This window comes from Mustela nigripes, chromosome 11 (assembly GCF_022355385.1).
Source record: "Mustela nigripes isolate SB6536 chromosome 11, MUSNIG.SB6536, whole genome shotgun sequence".
Classification (NCBI taxonomy): domain Eukaryota; kingdom Metazoa; phylum Chordata; class Mammalia; order Carnivora; family Mustelidae; genus Mustela; species Mustela nigripes.
Genome location: NC_081567.1, coordinates 38,149,374 through 38,164,497, shown reverse-complemented (window position 1 = coordinate 38,164,497; position 15,124 = coordinate 38,149,374). Strand labels below are relative to the sequence as shown.

At 52.5% G+C, this 15,124-nt stretch overlaps 1 protein-coding gene across 1 annotated transcript in view; it reads left to right on the top strand.

Annotated features, from left to right (window-relative positions):
- The first annotated feature begins 12 nt into the window (after positions 1-12).
- GNPTG (N-acetylglucosamine-1-phosphate transferase subunit gamma) overlaps positions 13-15,124 on the top strand; it is a 28,280-nt gene continuing 13,168 nt past the window's right edge. The window contains exons 1-3 of the mRNA XM_059415751.1: positions 13-118; positions 202-259; positions 341-408. Coding sequence (XP_059271734.1) covers positions 67-118; positions 202-259; positions 341-408 — 178 coding nt within the window. The 5' untranslated portion in view covers positions 13-66. The remainder of the gene's footprint in view (positions 119-201; positions 260-340; positions 409-15,124) is intronic.

Sequence of the window (15,124 nt, the reverse complement as noted above, 5' to 3'; positions counted from 1 at the left end):
CACTTCCGGCCCAGCGGCGCCCACGTGACCGGGCAGCGCCCACGTGACCGCGCGCGCGGCGGAGCGATGGCGGTGGGGTTGGGGGGGTTCCTGCTGCTGCTGGGGCTCGCGGCACGCGGTTAGTGTCCCTGAGCTCCGGGGCCCCTCGCGTGCGCCGCCCCCAGCCTCCCGCGCGCCTCCTCACCTTCCGCTTCCCCGCAGGGCCGGCGCCCGCCGCTGCCGCCAAGATGAAAGTGGTGGAGGAGCCCAACGCGTTCGGGTGAGCGGCCCCGCGGGGCGCGGCGGGGCGCGGAGGGACAGCCCCGAGCCCGGTTGCCGCTGACCCTGCCGCTTCTCGCAGGCTCAACAACCCGTTCCTGCCCCAGACCAGTCGCCTCCAGCCGAAGAAGGACCCTTCACCCGTGTCTGGTGAGTGCGGGGCCCTGGCCCCGCCCATGGGGGCGACCAGGGAGGGGAGCGGGTACCCGGCGCGGGTGGACGGGGTAGCCGGGGAGGAGGGTCCCTACAAGGGCGCGGGGCGCGTGCATTCGCTTGTCAGCCGCTCAGTCTTCGAGTGCACCAGCGTTAGTATTTCCAGAACGTTCTAGTGCCAGTTAAACAGGTTGTCCGGATGAGTTCGCTTTAATTCTTTTTGTGGAGAATTTCCGTTAGCCTTTGGGCACTGACGTCTTTTGTGCTTTTACGTGCCTAAAGGTACAAGGAAAAACGTGCATTAAGGTGCTTTCTGCCGCTGTTTTTTAAAACGTATCTTTTGCCCTTTTTTGGCCTTTTTTCAGACAGCGCGAGCTACACAGGTTTGTTCATTTGGTGTTGGGAGTCACTGTGTGTCCTCCTGGTGGGGAGTTGCACCGGCCTCCACGCTCCTCACTTGATGCTTGGTTTGTTAGAGGATGGCGCTGCATTTCCGTATCGTCAAACGTTCTGTTTAAGCTCGTTGGCCGCTAGAAGCAGTGCTGTGGGTAACATTCCCCGTCCGGACTCTTCCTGAGCTGGTGCACGGTTTGCTAAGGCAGGATCCCAGAAGTGGGGTCGCGGGCTCGGGAAGCAGAGACCCAGTAGTGTTTTTTATTGAGCATACTGTGTGGTAGCGTGTGTGGTGGGAATGCAGAAATAAGCAAAACATAGAGCGTTTGTTCTCCAGGAGGTGACAGTCTATGGGGGGGGGGGGGGTGTGTGGGGGGGGGGGGGGGGGGGGGGGGGGGGGGGGGAGTGTGTGCGCGTTTGCGCGTGTGTGTGTGTGTGTCTGTAAACCAAGAAGTAGGGGAAGTATGGGATGCTTGATGATGAGGATTACTCTGTAGGTGTGGAAAGCAGAGAAAGTTACAGTATGTGTGTGAAGATGTGAGTGTTTTGGTGATTGCCATTTTATTTTATTTTTAACTATTCTTAAGTGTACACGTTGTGGGGCTCAAACTCATGACCCCAAGATCAAGAGGCATGTGCTCTAGGGACTGAGCTGCTGGGCGCCCCTTGGAATTGACATTTTAATTAGGGGAGTCAGGAAAAAGCTGAGAGATGACATTTTGGTCCGAAGCTGAAGGAGGAAAGGATGTGAGGCAGGGATGGGGGTTCTTGGGAAGAGGGGTACAGCAAAAGGGGGGGCCCAAGCCAACAGGGTTGGGGATGTGTGGGATGAAGTCAGAGAGGGAACAGATGTGACAAGTCTATCCTTGCCTTTTTTTTTTTTTTTTTAAAGATTTTTATTTATTTATTTGACAGAGAGATCACAAGTAGGCAGAGAGGCAGGCAGAGAGACAGGAAGGGAAGCAGGCTCCCTGCTGAGCAGAGAGCCCGATGTGGGACTTGATTCCAGGACCCCAAGATCATGACCTGAGCTGAAGGCAGCGGCTTAACCCACTGAGCCACCCAGGTGTCCTGCCCCTGCTTTTTATTACTAAAAGTATCAAAAAGAGAAATGGAGAAACGGGACCGTGAACACCAGCGTGCTCTGGGCCTCCGTGAACGTTTCACACTCGCCTGGTCTTCCTTTCCGTTACCATTTTGAAAAAAGCAAGTTTGAAACCAGGTTATAGACGTTATGACATTTTGTCCCTAAATAATTCCAGTATGGGTCCCCCAGTCCCCCAAATTAGTCGGTGTGTGATGTAAGCAGTCCACGTCCCCTGGTTGCCTCAGTGCCCTCCACAGCTGCCCCCCATCCCAGGATTGTTCAAGGCTCACACATGTCTTTGGTTAGTCAGGTTTCTAGTTTGTTTGTTTGTTTTAAATAATTGAGTTTTGTTTATTTTATTTTATTTATTTATTTGACAGAGAGATCACAAGTAGGCAGAGAGGCAGGCAGAGAGAGAGAAAGGGGGAAGCAGGCTCCGCGCTGAGCAGAGAGCCCAATGCGGGGCTCGATCCCAGGACCCTGAGACCATGACCTGAGCTGAACGCAGAGGCTTAACCCACTGAGCCACCCAGGCGCCCCAGGTGTCTAATTTTAAATCTGGAACAGGTCCCTCTACCCTGTACCTCAGTTTAAAAAAGGCCTTCATGGGTGCCTGGGTGGCTCAGTGGGTTGGGTCTCTGGCTTCGGGTCAGGTCATGATCTCAGAGTCCTGGGATCGAGTCCTTCATTGGGCTCTCTGCTCAGCGGAGAGCCTGCTTCCCTCTCTCTTTCTGCCTGCCTGTCTGCCTACTTGTGATCTTTTTCTGTCAAATAAACAAAAATGTTTTAAAACAATAAAAATAAAAAAGATTTTCATGATCTTGAGTTTGGAGGAGTCTGGGTCAGTTGTCTCAGAGTGACCTCCTGGATTGGTCTGGTTTAGGTCGTTTGCCTTGTCCTCCTTCCTTTGGTGTGTGCTCCATGAGTGGGAAGATAGCTGGGGAGCTTGACTGCAGTCAGGTGGTCAAGTCCAGCAGTCTGGACACGGATCCTTCCTAGCAAGACACGTGTGGCCTCATGTGGGAGGTCAGGGTTTGGTTGTGGCACAGCGTGGACAGGGTCTCTCCAGGGTTGACACAGACTTCTGCCTGTGCTCTTGGTGTGTGGGCTTTGAGCTGTCCCTGGGCTTGGAGCGACCTCTGTGCCCAGGAGTCTCACGCTGTACCCCATAGGAGGAGGAGAAAGCGTGTCCGCTTTCTACCGCTCTCATGCCTTCTGCATCTCCTAGCTGACTGTCTGACAGGGAAGACCCTTCCTCTCCCTTCCTTTCTTTATTCTTTTTGAAGATCATTATTGGCTCAGACTGAAACTATTTTTATGGGACTTACGTGTGGCAGTTGCTCACGTCTATGTCCTGGTTACCCAAAACAAGGTGGAGAACAGGTCTGTCACCCAGAAAATGACCGTGTTCCTTTCCAGATCCTCCTCCTCCCTTTCTGGTGTCTGTCACTGTGGACGGGTCTCTGTGCGTGGCCTGCAGCTACATGGCGCCCCAGCACACAGATCCCCATGTCTGGTTGCTTTCTGGCCTCGTGTTTCCGGGAGTCCTCGTGCTGGTGTATCACTGCTCTTACTTATTGGTGCATATAAAACTGGAGCCTGAGTATGGCCCGTAGTTGATTGTGTCATGCGTGTATATCCGTGTCATAGTCGAGGTGATGAAGCAGAGCTGTGTAGGCGGTGGGAGAGGCTGCGTGATGGTACATGGACCGTGGACCTGGAGTTTTGCAGCTTCTTGTCTCATTATTTGAAAAAGGATACGCATGCGTGTGTGTGTGTATGAAGGAAGACCCATGTGACTTTAAGTTTCCAACTGAAATGTAGTACTGCAGGGCTGGGGTTTTTTCCCCCATCTTTTTCTAACATTGAAAAGCTAGGATCCTTAATTACATAAGTACGTCTACCGAATTACTCTGTTAATTATATAAAATAGCTTTGGGTTTATAATAATAGTAGTACCAGTAACCATGAAACGAGAGGGTGGTGTTGGAGTTCGTTTTAGGGTGTATCCAACCAGAGATGGACCTCAGAGCTCTGGGCTACAAGGCTGACCACATCTGCATCTACTAATCACTTTGATGAGCACTTGGGGCAAATGTTTCTGCTTGTGCTCACTGCTAGTGCCCGATGTGCATTTTTTCCACTTAGGATTTTCACTGAACTTTAGAACCGTTTTTATTTTTTAAGATTTTATTTCTTTATTTGACAGACAGAGATCACACATAGGCAGAGGCAGGCAGAGAGGAGGAAACAGGCTTCCCGCTGAGCAGAGAGCCCAATGCGGGGCTCCATCCCAGGACCCTGAGATCATGACCTGAGCTGAAGGTAGAGGCTTTAACCCACTGAGCCAGCCAGGCACCCCTAAAACTGTTTGTTTTTAAGGTGGTTTTTTGTTTGTTTGTTTTTAAGATGTATTTATTTTATTTTATTTTATTTTTAAAGATTTTATTTATTTATTTGACAGAGAGAAATCACAAGTAGATGGAGAGGCAGGCAGAGAGAGAGAGAGAGAGAGGGAAACAGGCTCCCTGCCGAGCAGAGAGCCCGATGCAGGACTCGATCCCAGGACCCTGAGATCATGACCTGAGCCGAAGGCAGCAGCTTAACCCACTGAGCCACCCAGGCGCCTAAGATGTATTTATTTTAGAGAAAGAGCTCACGAGCAGGGTTGGGGGGGAGCTAAGAGGGGCAGAGGGAGAGAATCCGGAGCAAACCCCTCACTGAGCCCGGAGCCCCACGTGGGGCTCAATCTTACAACCCTGAGATTGTGACCTGAGCCGAAATCAAGAGTTAGACGCTCAGCAGATGGCGCCCCCCAGGCGCCTGATTTTTGTTTGAGTTTGAACAGTTTTGTGATAGGGCCTTTTGGGAGCGTGTGGGAGAGCGGCAGGAAGGCCTTGGAGACCGCGGTCCCGCTGAGGCCGTCTTGCCGCGGCTGATCTCATAGCTCAGATCGTCTATAAATCATTCTGTGTGGACGTCCTAAGGGCATAGCCATATTATTTTTGTCACACTTAGGAAAAGATGAGCACATTCCTTCGGTAAAAAATCCATCCGTGCTTCGGGTGTCTGATAGTCCCCCGTGTTCAGGAGCTGGTTTGTGCGAGTCCGTGTTCTCTGTGTGTCGTGGCCTCATGCGCTGCGCGTCCGGATCTAGAGCTCTGCCCCCTGTTTGCTCACAACTTCTTTATTGAAGAAATTGGGCCATTTGTTTCCCACATTCTGAATTTTGTTCACTCGTTCCTGTGGAGCTTAAGAGTCCGGATTCCTGTTGGCTGGAGGAAAGGCCCTTTTGTTTTTCTCTTTCCCATCCTTAGTCTTTCCCGCCTCTCGCTCAGGCCCTGACCTGTGCCTCCGAGCAGCGTCAGTCCCTCCATGCTCCTTGCCCGGCGTCCCCTCTGTGGGTGGGGGTGTCCGCTGTTGCCATGGAAGATGAACGAGGTTCCCGGCTGGGCCTGCCCGCCCATGCTCTGCGGCGTGCAGGGGGGCGGATTTTGGCAGAGGCTCTTCTGCACCCGTTGAGGCAGTTGGGAGTTCGGTGTCTTGGGCGGTTTATCCAGCCGCGAGCGTGAGTCCCTGAATGCGGAGCCAACCTCTAACCTTGCCGTGAGCCCCCCTCAGCCGTGACAAGTACATGTTTTATATACTGATGCATTTAAATTGCTGTTTTTGACCTGCTTTTCATTTCCAGAATTTCAGTCTTTTCTGTTTTCTGCGTGACTGCTGTGACTCTCGGTTCCTGTTTCCCGTTACTCCCCTGAGCACCTGTAGTAGCTGCTTTAAAATTCTCTTTTGCTTTCAGCATCCACGCGGTATGCGGCTGGACCTGCCAGAGTTTTCCTTTTCACTCAGGCATGGGTCACAGTGCCTGGGCGCTCGCACAGCTCGTGTTTCTGGAGTGAGTTCTTGACATAGGCACAGCTGTGCTCCTTTGTGGGTTTTTTGTTTTCATTTTTGTGTTTGTTTTTTCTTTTTTGTTTTAATTTTTTAAATTAACATATGATGTATTATTTTCTCCCAGGGTGCAGGTCTGTGAATCATCAGGCACATCTCATAGCACTCACCATAGCACGTATCTTCCCCCACGTCCATCACCCAGCCACCCCGTCCCTACCCCCATCCCCCTGGCAGCCCTCAGTTTGTTTACTGAGATTAAGAGTCTCTTATGGTTTGTTTCCCTCCCTGGTCGTATCTTGTTTCATTTATTCCCCTCCCTGCCCGCCCCCACACCCCACCCTGGCTCTCAAATTCCTCATATCAGGGAGATCATATGATAGTTGTCTTTCTCTGATGGACTTACTTCACTCAGTTTAATACCCTCTAGTTCCATCCACCTCGTTGCAAATGGCAAGATTTCATTTCTTGTGATGGCTGCGTGGTGTTCCGTTGTATGTATATACCACATCTTCTCTATCCATTCCTCTGTTGACCAACATGTAGGTTCTCTCCAAGTGATGAAGTCTTAGAACATAGGTGAGGTTTGGTGGCTGAGGTCTGGAGCCGATGACCAAGAAAGAATTCTCGAGACATCTTTGGTGCAGAATGGTGGTTCATTGAAGCACGGGGACAGGACCCGTGGGCAGGAAGAGCTGCTGCCCTGGGGCTGTGACTGCCCTGGGGCTGTGAGGGGCGGTCCCTTATATGCTTGCAAGTTGGGAGTGGGTCAGGGATGGCCTAAGTCTCTAAGGAGTTTTGGCAGCAAGTTTTCCAGGGCCTTGAGGGGCTGGCTGTTGTTGGGAAAAAGATTATTCATTAACAGTAATAAAACCTGTGTTGTGAGACCCCTTAGCTGTGTATCAGTGGGCCATATGGCTGTCAGCACTGTCCTGGGCGGTTCAGAGATCGTTTCATAAGGAGTTGGTAAAGCAGACTTCAGGATCCTGGTTGGAGGTAGGGGTCGGTCAGATGAGGATTGCCCTTTGCCCTTAGCAGAGCCTTAAGGGGGAGGCAGTTGAATCCCTAGAGGATGCCACGCTGCCTGCTTCTAGGGCCTGTCAATGGGTAAGGGAATTCAGTAATCTTTCTTCTGCCTTGTTTCCCACATCATTCCCCTCTGAACAGTTTTGACCCTTAACTCTTTGAGGTTGTTGAGGGCAGAAGATCTCATTTTCCGTAACTTTTTCCTGCTGAAGAGAGGTGTAGAGCTGTCCCTGCCCGCGGTCAGCACCGCTCAGTTGAGGAGTGTGCGGGCGAGCGACGAAAGACGGAGGCAGCTGAGTCCTGCGCTGGCAGCGAAGAGGTGTCTGTGTGTGGTTCAGGATCGTCTGTCATCAGGAAGCCGTTGCCGCCGCGGAGTCTCAGCCCAAGTGGAGAAACACTGAAGAAGGCGACACATTAGGATTAGCAAGGCTGTAAGAACGAGAAGTCCGCAGAGGAGATCGTTAATTGCCGATGGTAGTCCTCCTTCAAACCAGAACTTAACCGATGCCTGAGAGAGAGAGAAGGCTCCTGTAGAGCCTCCGTCTGGGCGTTCATGTCTCTCGTGAGTCCTGTGCCATTCCGTGGTGATCTGGGGGGTACGCACAGCATCCCGCCCTGACGATGGCGCCTGTGCCGCCCTGCGTGGCCGTTCAGACACGAGAGGTCCTGTCCCGCAGGACTGCCGCGCCTGTGTCTCTTCGATACCAGGAAGGGAGATGGCGTTCAGTGACCCACTGAGCACCTTCACGGAGTAGTTACGAAGGGCTTTTCCCTGCCAGATACCACCTCTGGCCTGCGGAGGGAGCAGAAACGGATGGGAAGTGATGATACCATTTAGAAACATCGTGTCCCTCTTGGCTTTAAATTGGGGAGATTCGCTGCGGTAGTGGGGGTTTTGGTAATGCGTCCATGACTCCGGGCAAACCCTAAGGCGCAGCGGCCTGTGCCCACCTTGCCGGAAGCCGGGGCCCCAGGTGGTTCACGTATCCAGTGGGTTCCGTTTGGCACTGGCCATGTGATGCCGGGTCTCCTTACCCGGTCAGTGGCAAACCAGTTGGTGGCCGGGAGCGCTGTTACGTGGGGACACGCTTCTAATGCTGGCCATCCCAGGCATCGTGTGTTACTTGTACAAGTATCATGTGTAGGATGTCTTTGCTCCCAGCATAAAACTGCCTTGTCACTGAGCTGTCCCGTAGTGGCTGTGAGCCACCAGTAAGTACCCCAGGTTTGATGCACGCCCTGCTCGGGACCGCGACCGGTAGGGGTTTATAGCTGTGGCCCTGGTTGGTGGGGGTTAATTGGTGGGTTTGTGAGGTCAGTTAGGACTTTAATAGTTTGAGGATATGAGAAGATTTGATTACGTCCTGGTGTCTTACCAACTGTGGGCCAGGAAAGAACTTGTTGATTAGTGACAGCTTTATTCCGACAAGCACTGTCCCCTCATATTGTTTCTGAAACACAGTCACGTAGAGGGTGCCAGTCTGTGCGCTGCGAAGGGGAAACCCACCAGGGTAGCCCTGACATACTGGCCACGGCATGGGCATTCCCCATGCCCAGTGCCTCGTTTCATTTCACAGCTCAGCGTATTGCTGTGCCCGCTGTAGAAAGGAGCTGTCAGTCAGGACAGGCGAGAGGAACATAAAGAGAAGAAACACGGCCTTCATTTTCATTGAAGAGCATTCTTGTACGCGTTCACAGGAGAAAGAAAGCCCGCGGTCTGCTCACCGGGCTCCCGTGCCGGAGGAGCAGCCTTTATTCTAGGTACCCGAGCCCGTGGAGCGTGGCCTTCCTGCTTTACCGCAGCGGGAGTACATGGATACCTGGTAGGACCTTTCCGTTTTCGATGTAGGTTTGCTGTTCTCGGACTCGCACGGGGTGGGTTTTCAGTTGTAGTTAAGTCAGGTTTGGGGAGTAAATGATTAGTAGATATGTGGAGTAACTCATGAAGTAAGCCAGCTTCCAGTGGAAAGCATTAGAAAAGCATTAGAATCTTCATCTAATAACAGATCTGCAGAGAGAAATGGCTGAGAAAGGGCTGAGTCCCCGAGGTTGTTTCAAAGCAGTCCTTACACTGAGAGGTCCTGATAGCAAGAGAGTGACCCGATTTTCCTGGGTTTCTAGACTGACTTTAGCAAGGTGGCATTTTAGAGTTTGATCAGCCTTTTCTACTTCCTGGAGGATCGTGGATGCAGCCTGAATGCGGGAATTATTTAATTTTTAATGCTTGGGCTGTTTGTTGAGTTATTTGAGCAGTAAAAAGAGGACGGTTGTCACTCCGGAGAGATCGGGGAAGGCCGAATCTAGGAATAATGTCCCACAATAGCATCTTAGTTACCTCTACAGCTCTTCAGTGACCCCCCGGGAAAGGCCTCGACCATCCAGTGAAGGTATCAGCAACACTAATAGAAACCTGGAGTTTTTGTAAGGTGACCTTTGTGTGAAATCAGGTTGCCAGTCCTCTCCTAGAGAGGATCCACGCCTTCGGGCTGGTCTTAAGAGAGCAGGAGGTCGAGCTGCACCTCCCGGATTTACCTGGGCACAGACAACACAGGATCGGCAGACGTGTTTTATCGCGGCTTTTAGGTTTACTCCATCAAATGTATTTTTATTTATTTATTTATTTTTAAAGATTTTATTTATTCGACAGAGATCACAAGTAGGCAGAGAGGCAGGCGGGGGGGTGGGGGGGAAGCAGACTCCCCGATGCAGGGCTGGATCCCAGGACCCTGAGATCATGACCCGAGCCAAAGGCAGAGGCTTTAACCCACTGAGCCACCGAGGTGCCCCCAAATAGATTTTTAATTAAATGTCTTAAAGCATCTTTGCCCAAGTGAGTAGTAGCCTGGTGTGGGCCCTGGATTACCTTCCATTGACTATTTTTGGGTATAGAGATTTTCCCTCATCGTTAACAAGCCTGTCCTGTGTGTTTGTAATACATCCTCGCTCCTGAGCTGCATGAGTCTCTTGGTCTGGATAGACTGGAGTTACGGACGCTGTCGGAGTTCATGCTAGCAGAAGGCTGAACATCTCTTTATCCTTTGCTGCCTATTTGACTGCACGGTCTGCTAAGTTGTTGCTTTAAGATTCTAAGATCATATCCTTTCGATGTCCTCTGAGGTGAATCATGGCTCAGTCCTTGGGCAGGGGTACAGCCTTAAGAAGGGTCATGATTGGGGTGCCTGGGTGGCTCAGTGGGTTAAAGCCTCTGCCTTCGGCTCAGGTTCGTGATCCCAGGGTCCTGGGATCGAGGCCCGCATCGGGCTCTCTGCTCAGCGGGCAGCCTGCTTCCCCCTTTCTCTGCCTACTTGTGATCTCTCAAATAAATAAATAAAATCTTTTAAAAAAAAAAAAGGGTCATGATTTCAGGCCTGTATTTGACTGGGGAGTCACAGCTTAATAGTGATCCCCTTTCCTTTCCGATAACTCCACGGGCATGTCATGCTGGGAGGGCATATTTGGAGTCTGTGTAAGTGTTGATTTTTAAACCTTTCACCAGTTGAGGAGCACGGGTGAGCGCTGTTATTTCAGCCTTTTTGGCAAAAGTTGTTTGTTTGTTGTTTTTTTTTTAAAGATTTTATTTATTTATTGAGAGAGATCACAAGCAGGCAGAGAGGCAGGCAGAGAGAGAGGAGGAAGCAGGCTCCCTGCCGAGCAGAGAGCCCGATGCGGGGCTCGATCCCAGGACTCCGAGTTCATGACCTGAGCTGAAGGCAGTGGCTTAACCCGCTGAGCCACCCAGGCGCCCCTGGCAAAAGTTTTTTTTTTTTTTTTTTAAAGATTCCATTTATCCATTTGACAGAGAGAGAGGAGGAAGCAAGCTCCCCGCTGAGCAGAGAGCCCAATGCGGGGCTCGATCCCAGGACCCTGGAACCATGACCTGAGCTGAAGGCAGAGGCTCAACCCACTGAGCTGCCCCGGCGCCCCTGCGCAGAAGTATTTATTAAAAAGTGTTTTGCCCCAGAAGCTTTAATCAGACAAACTGTGGCATACGAAGCCTTTCTTTCTCCCTCATCCGCAAAGCTGCTGCCGCCAGTAGGCCAGTCACCATCTGCACTTTCAGTGGGGAATTCTTTTCACTCTGGCCCGCTAGCATGAACAAAACCAGTGACCTCTGAGCAGCTGTGTTCCGTAGAAGTACGACGGTCAGGTGCAGGCATCGGAGAAGCTGGGTTTAAAGCTCAACAAGTTGTGAGTGTTCCTTCAGGTGTATCCAAAAGCATAGCCTGGTGTTTAGGAAGGCGGTCTCCCGCCACCCGTTGGTGGCCTTCGATCTCTAAGACACTCCGGACCTGTTGCGGAGTCCCTGACAGTCATCAGGGACTGTCCCGCTCTGAGCTTTGAGGCCTCTTTTGCCAGGAGGGCTGTGGCAGCCTCCGCGCAGAGACAATCCGGCCACACTTGGCTTCACTGTCACGTGACTCTGAAAAACCTCCTGCTGGCCTTGCTTCATTGCCTTTTTGCATGAGAGCTCCCAGGGCTCGGCTCTGCTTTTCTACATACAGAGTGAAAGGTTTTCCCCAACTTGGGAATGCCAGAGCTGGAGCTGATGGGAGTTGGGCTTGTAACGTTTGAACGGCTGCGTGCTGAGCTTCAGTCCGGAGCAAGGGTTCCTCATCGGGGCCGTTAGTGGGTCATGCAGGGGTTTGGCTAAGAGTCCAAGCCTGGATGCACACGTGGCGGAACCTGCCATGCCTAGAAAAGCACGTGTGGTTCTTCTTTAGTCGGAGGCTCAAGTTCCGGCATGGCCCTTTTTCTGTCAATGGCTAGAACAGGGTGACCTGGTGTGTTAGTTCATGCCCTAAATAGTGCACCTTTTGTAGAGATATTTGTGCCTTTATAGGGGATGCACGATACCCTCTTTCCGCCAAGAAATTAAGTAAGGTTATAGAATCTTTATCAGTGGTCTCCTCTGTGGGACCGCAGGTCAGAGTGCCGTCGGCATGTTGAATCACTGTCCCTTCAGACGAGGGCATCTCACTGAGATCTTTGCTGAGTGCGGCTCCGAGTAGGTGAGGACTGTTTCTGCATCCCTGTGGCAAGGCCGTCCAGGTTAATTGAGCGGACTGTGGCCTTGAAGGTGAGGTCCACGTAAAGGCAGACAGCGGCTGCGTCTCCTCCCTTAGTGGGATGCAAAACCAGGCGTCTTCTGAGTCACATCCCGTAACCCAGTCGGCACCACCAGGGACGCGGCAGGAGCAGTGTCCGGACTCGGCACACCGGCATGGACAGGCGTTACTGCCGCATTCACAGCTCTCAGGTCTTGGACCATCCAGTAGTCCCCATTTGGCTTTCTTACCGGTGAAACTGGGGTGTTCTAAGGAGACTGACAAGGCTTTAAAATGCCAAGTCTGAGAAACTTACCAGTAAGCAGTTGTAAGCCAGCTTCGGCCTCAGGTTTGAGGGGTTTTGGTTTTATGACGCGTGCAGGTTGGGTCCTTCAGGACCGCCTTGGCAGGCTGGGCTGTGAGAGCCTGTCCTGGGGTAGTCTAGTCCCAGACCTGTGGGCTTACTTCCTTCCAGACACTGGGAGTTGGGGTAGTAGGATATAGCCTGAGCTCTCTAGACATTAGAGAAATAAGCCGTCGTCCTCTGTAGGAAGAGTGCATCGGCCACCAGTTTATCCATGAAGTCTCGTCCCGTGATGGGTGGGACCCGACGGAAGGACCAGAAAACCTGAGCGACCAGCCAAGGTTCTTGTGCCTGCAGGTTCCAGGCACTGTCTGGTGGCATGTCTCAGTTTCTCCTCCTGTGCCAGCAGCTGTAAGGTTAGAAGGACGGGCGGGGCCAGAGTGCTGAGGAGGGCCAGAGCCCGTGGCTCCTACATCTGTAAGAAAACTAGTCACTCACCTCCCACGTCCAGGGTGACCCGGGGCTCGGTCGTCTTGATGGCAGAGGGAGCTGGACCAGCCGCAGGGCCCCATCCTGCCAGCTGCTCCAGCTCCGGCTCTCGGGCGGGGAAGTGAGTCCTGTCTCCCTCTCTCTGGAGAGAAGGACGGTCTCTCTTCCAGTATCCTGTTTCTTGACAGACTGCTCGTGGCCCTGGTGGAGGGCGTGTGTTCACACCGTCTTTGCTCCCATGTGCCGTCTGGCCACGTGTATAGCAGGGGACTCACTAGTTCTTCGTCTGATACCGGACTTTTCTTTTGCCCCTGGTGAGTCTGGTGCTGCCCGCAGGGGCAGCCGCCGCTGTTGGCTCCTGTACCTTATGCTGAGGTTCAGCCCTGCTGTGCTTTTTTTGCCTTAAGGCCGTGTCTCTGTTATTAAAGATTTCGGTTGCTGCCTCTAGTAGGCGCTGGATGGGAGTTTGAGGGCCTAAAGCCATTTTAGTTAATTTTCGACAGATGTCAGGTGCTGACTGGCCTATAAAACACGTGTTTAGTCCGGTCACTGCCTCAGGTGGGCCGGGGTGCGAGCGGGTGTGTCTGCGGCCACAGCGGCCCATCGTCAGTGAAGCAGAGTGGGAGTTCCAGCAGCTCCTCGTGGGACCGCCTGAGCGTGATCCAAGTTCACAGAGTTAGGAAACCCTTTTCCATTCCTTCTGTTAAACAAGCGATCATGAGGTCTCATTTTTCTCTGCCCAGACTCTCCTCCCAATAGTTCGTGTGCTCCAGCACGAGGGCCAGTGGCACCCCAGCCGGCAGAGACCCCGATCTCTCACGGCCACTCATCAGCCCACCCCTGTGCTGCCTCCCAGACTCGTTTCTTCTCAGGGGAGCGACGGCGAGTTAAAATGATAAATACATCCTTCCAGGTGCCCCCGAATGTAATAGGTACTTCTCGAAGCCTTCAGTAGAGTGAGGAGGATTGCAGAATGTCGTCCTGAGCCAGGTCTGCCGTGGAGGATGGGATGTGGCTCCTCATTGTGCCACTTCTCCACGAGCACCTTCCCTAGGAGGATGCACCCCACCACCCGCTGGAGCTCCTGGAGGCCAGGAGTCCCGCTCCTGGTCTCTCCAGCGGGGCTGGGGGCAGAGGGGTTTTGGGGTTTGGAAGGAGGAAGGAAAGCAGCAGCACCAGTGACCTCTCTCTTCGGGCTGGCCAGCCATTTCTCCAGCATCCCGGCTTTGTCGAGCGGAATCGGCCTATGTAGACAGTCACCATCCAGACTGTAAATGGCCGGGGGGTTCTGTTAGCCGGGCTGAGGGTGACCCGCTGTACAAGAGGCCCGCAGGCCCGGACCTCGATCTAGGGTCATAAAGGCTTGGATGTATGGGACTTCAGTCCAATTACCCTTTTCCTCACAAAAGAGGTCTGAGAGATTGAGTGAAACTTAATGTCCCATGTAGGGGCCACTTCTCCGCGTCTCCTGGGGAGTACTGAGGCCATTCAGTGTTACAGAAGACAACCATTCTTTTTTCCCTCAAATCTTGCAATCCAGATTGTTTCCAGTGGGTCAGAAGGCGCCCCAAAGGAGAATCCGTGGGAGCAGAATTAGAGAATCCCATGTTCCTAGAAAAGTGAGAAGGTCCATTATCACAACCCCCCGACTCCCAGGTCCATTATCACAGTCGGGTCGGGGGGACTCCCGGGCGGCGTGCCATGCAGGATGCGTCCGACGTTCCAGGTGTCAAAAGCGACCGGAGGCATCCCTCACAGAAGACATTGCTCCTGAGCACGAGCCTGCCTTCCAGGAAGGCGTTCCTGCCGTAGATGGCTCCGGAGGGGTGCCGGCGCCCTTCCCCTCCCCCATTGCGTCCTGGGCTGCCGATGGGTGCCTGGTGAATGGACTGAAACACCATGCCGCACCGTGCCATCATCTCTCCTGCAGGTTGCATGCTGTGTTGCCTTTTTTTTTTTTTTAAGATTTTATTTATTTATCAGAGAGAGAGGGAGAGAGAGCAAGCACAGACAGACAGAATGGCAGGCAGAGGGAGAAGCAGACTCCCTGCCAAGCAAGGAGCCCAATGCGGGACTCAATCCCAGGACGCTGGGATCATGACCTAAGCCGAAGGCAGCTGCTTAACCAACTGAGCCACCCAGGCGTCCCTGTTTTGCCATTTAAAAAAAAAAAAAGATTTTATTTTTTAATTTGACAGAGACAGAGATCACAAGCAGGCAGAGAGGCAGGCAGAGAGAGGTGGAAGCAGGCTCCCTGCTGAGCAGAGGGCTTAATCCCAGGACCCTGAGATCATGATCTGAGTGGAAGGCAGAGTCTCAACCAGACTGAGCCCCCCAGGCACCTCTGTCTTGCCATTTTTAACCCATAGAAAATACTAGAAAAGTTTGGCAAGGGGAAATTACCCAATTTTGTAGCTTTAAGTGATTAGTAGAGGACACTGAGAAGAAACAGTAAAGACTGAAGTCCATCACGGT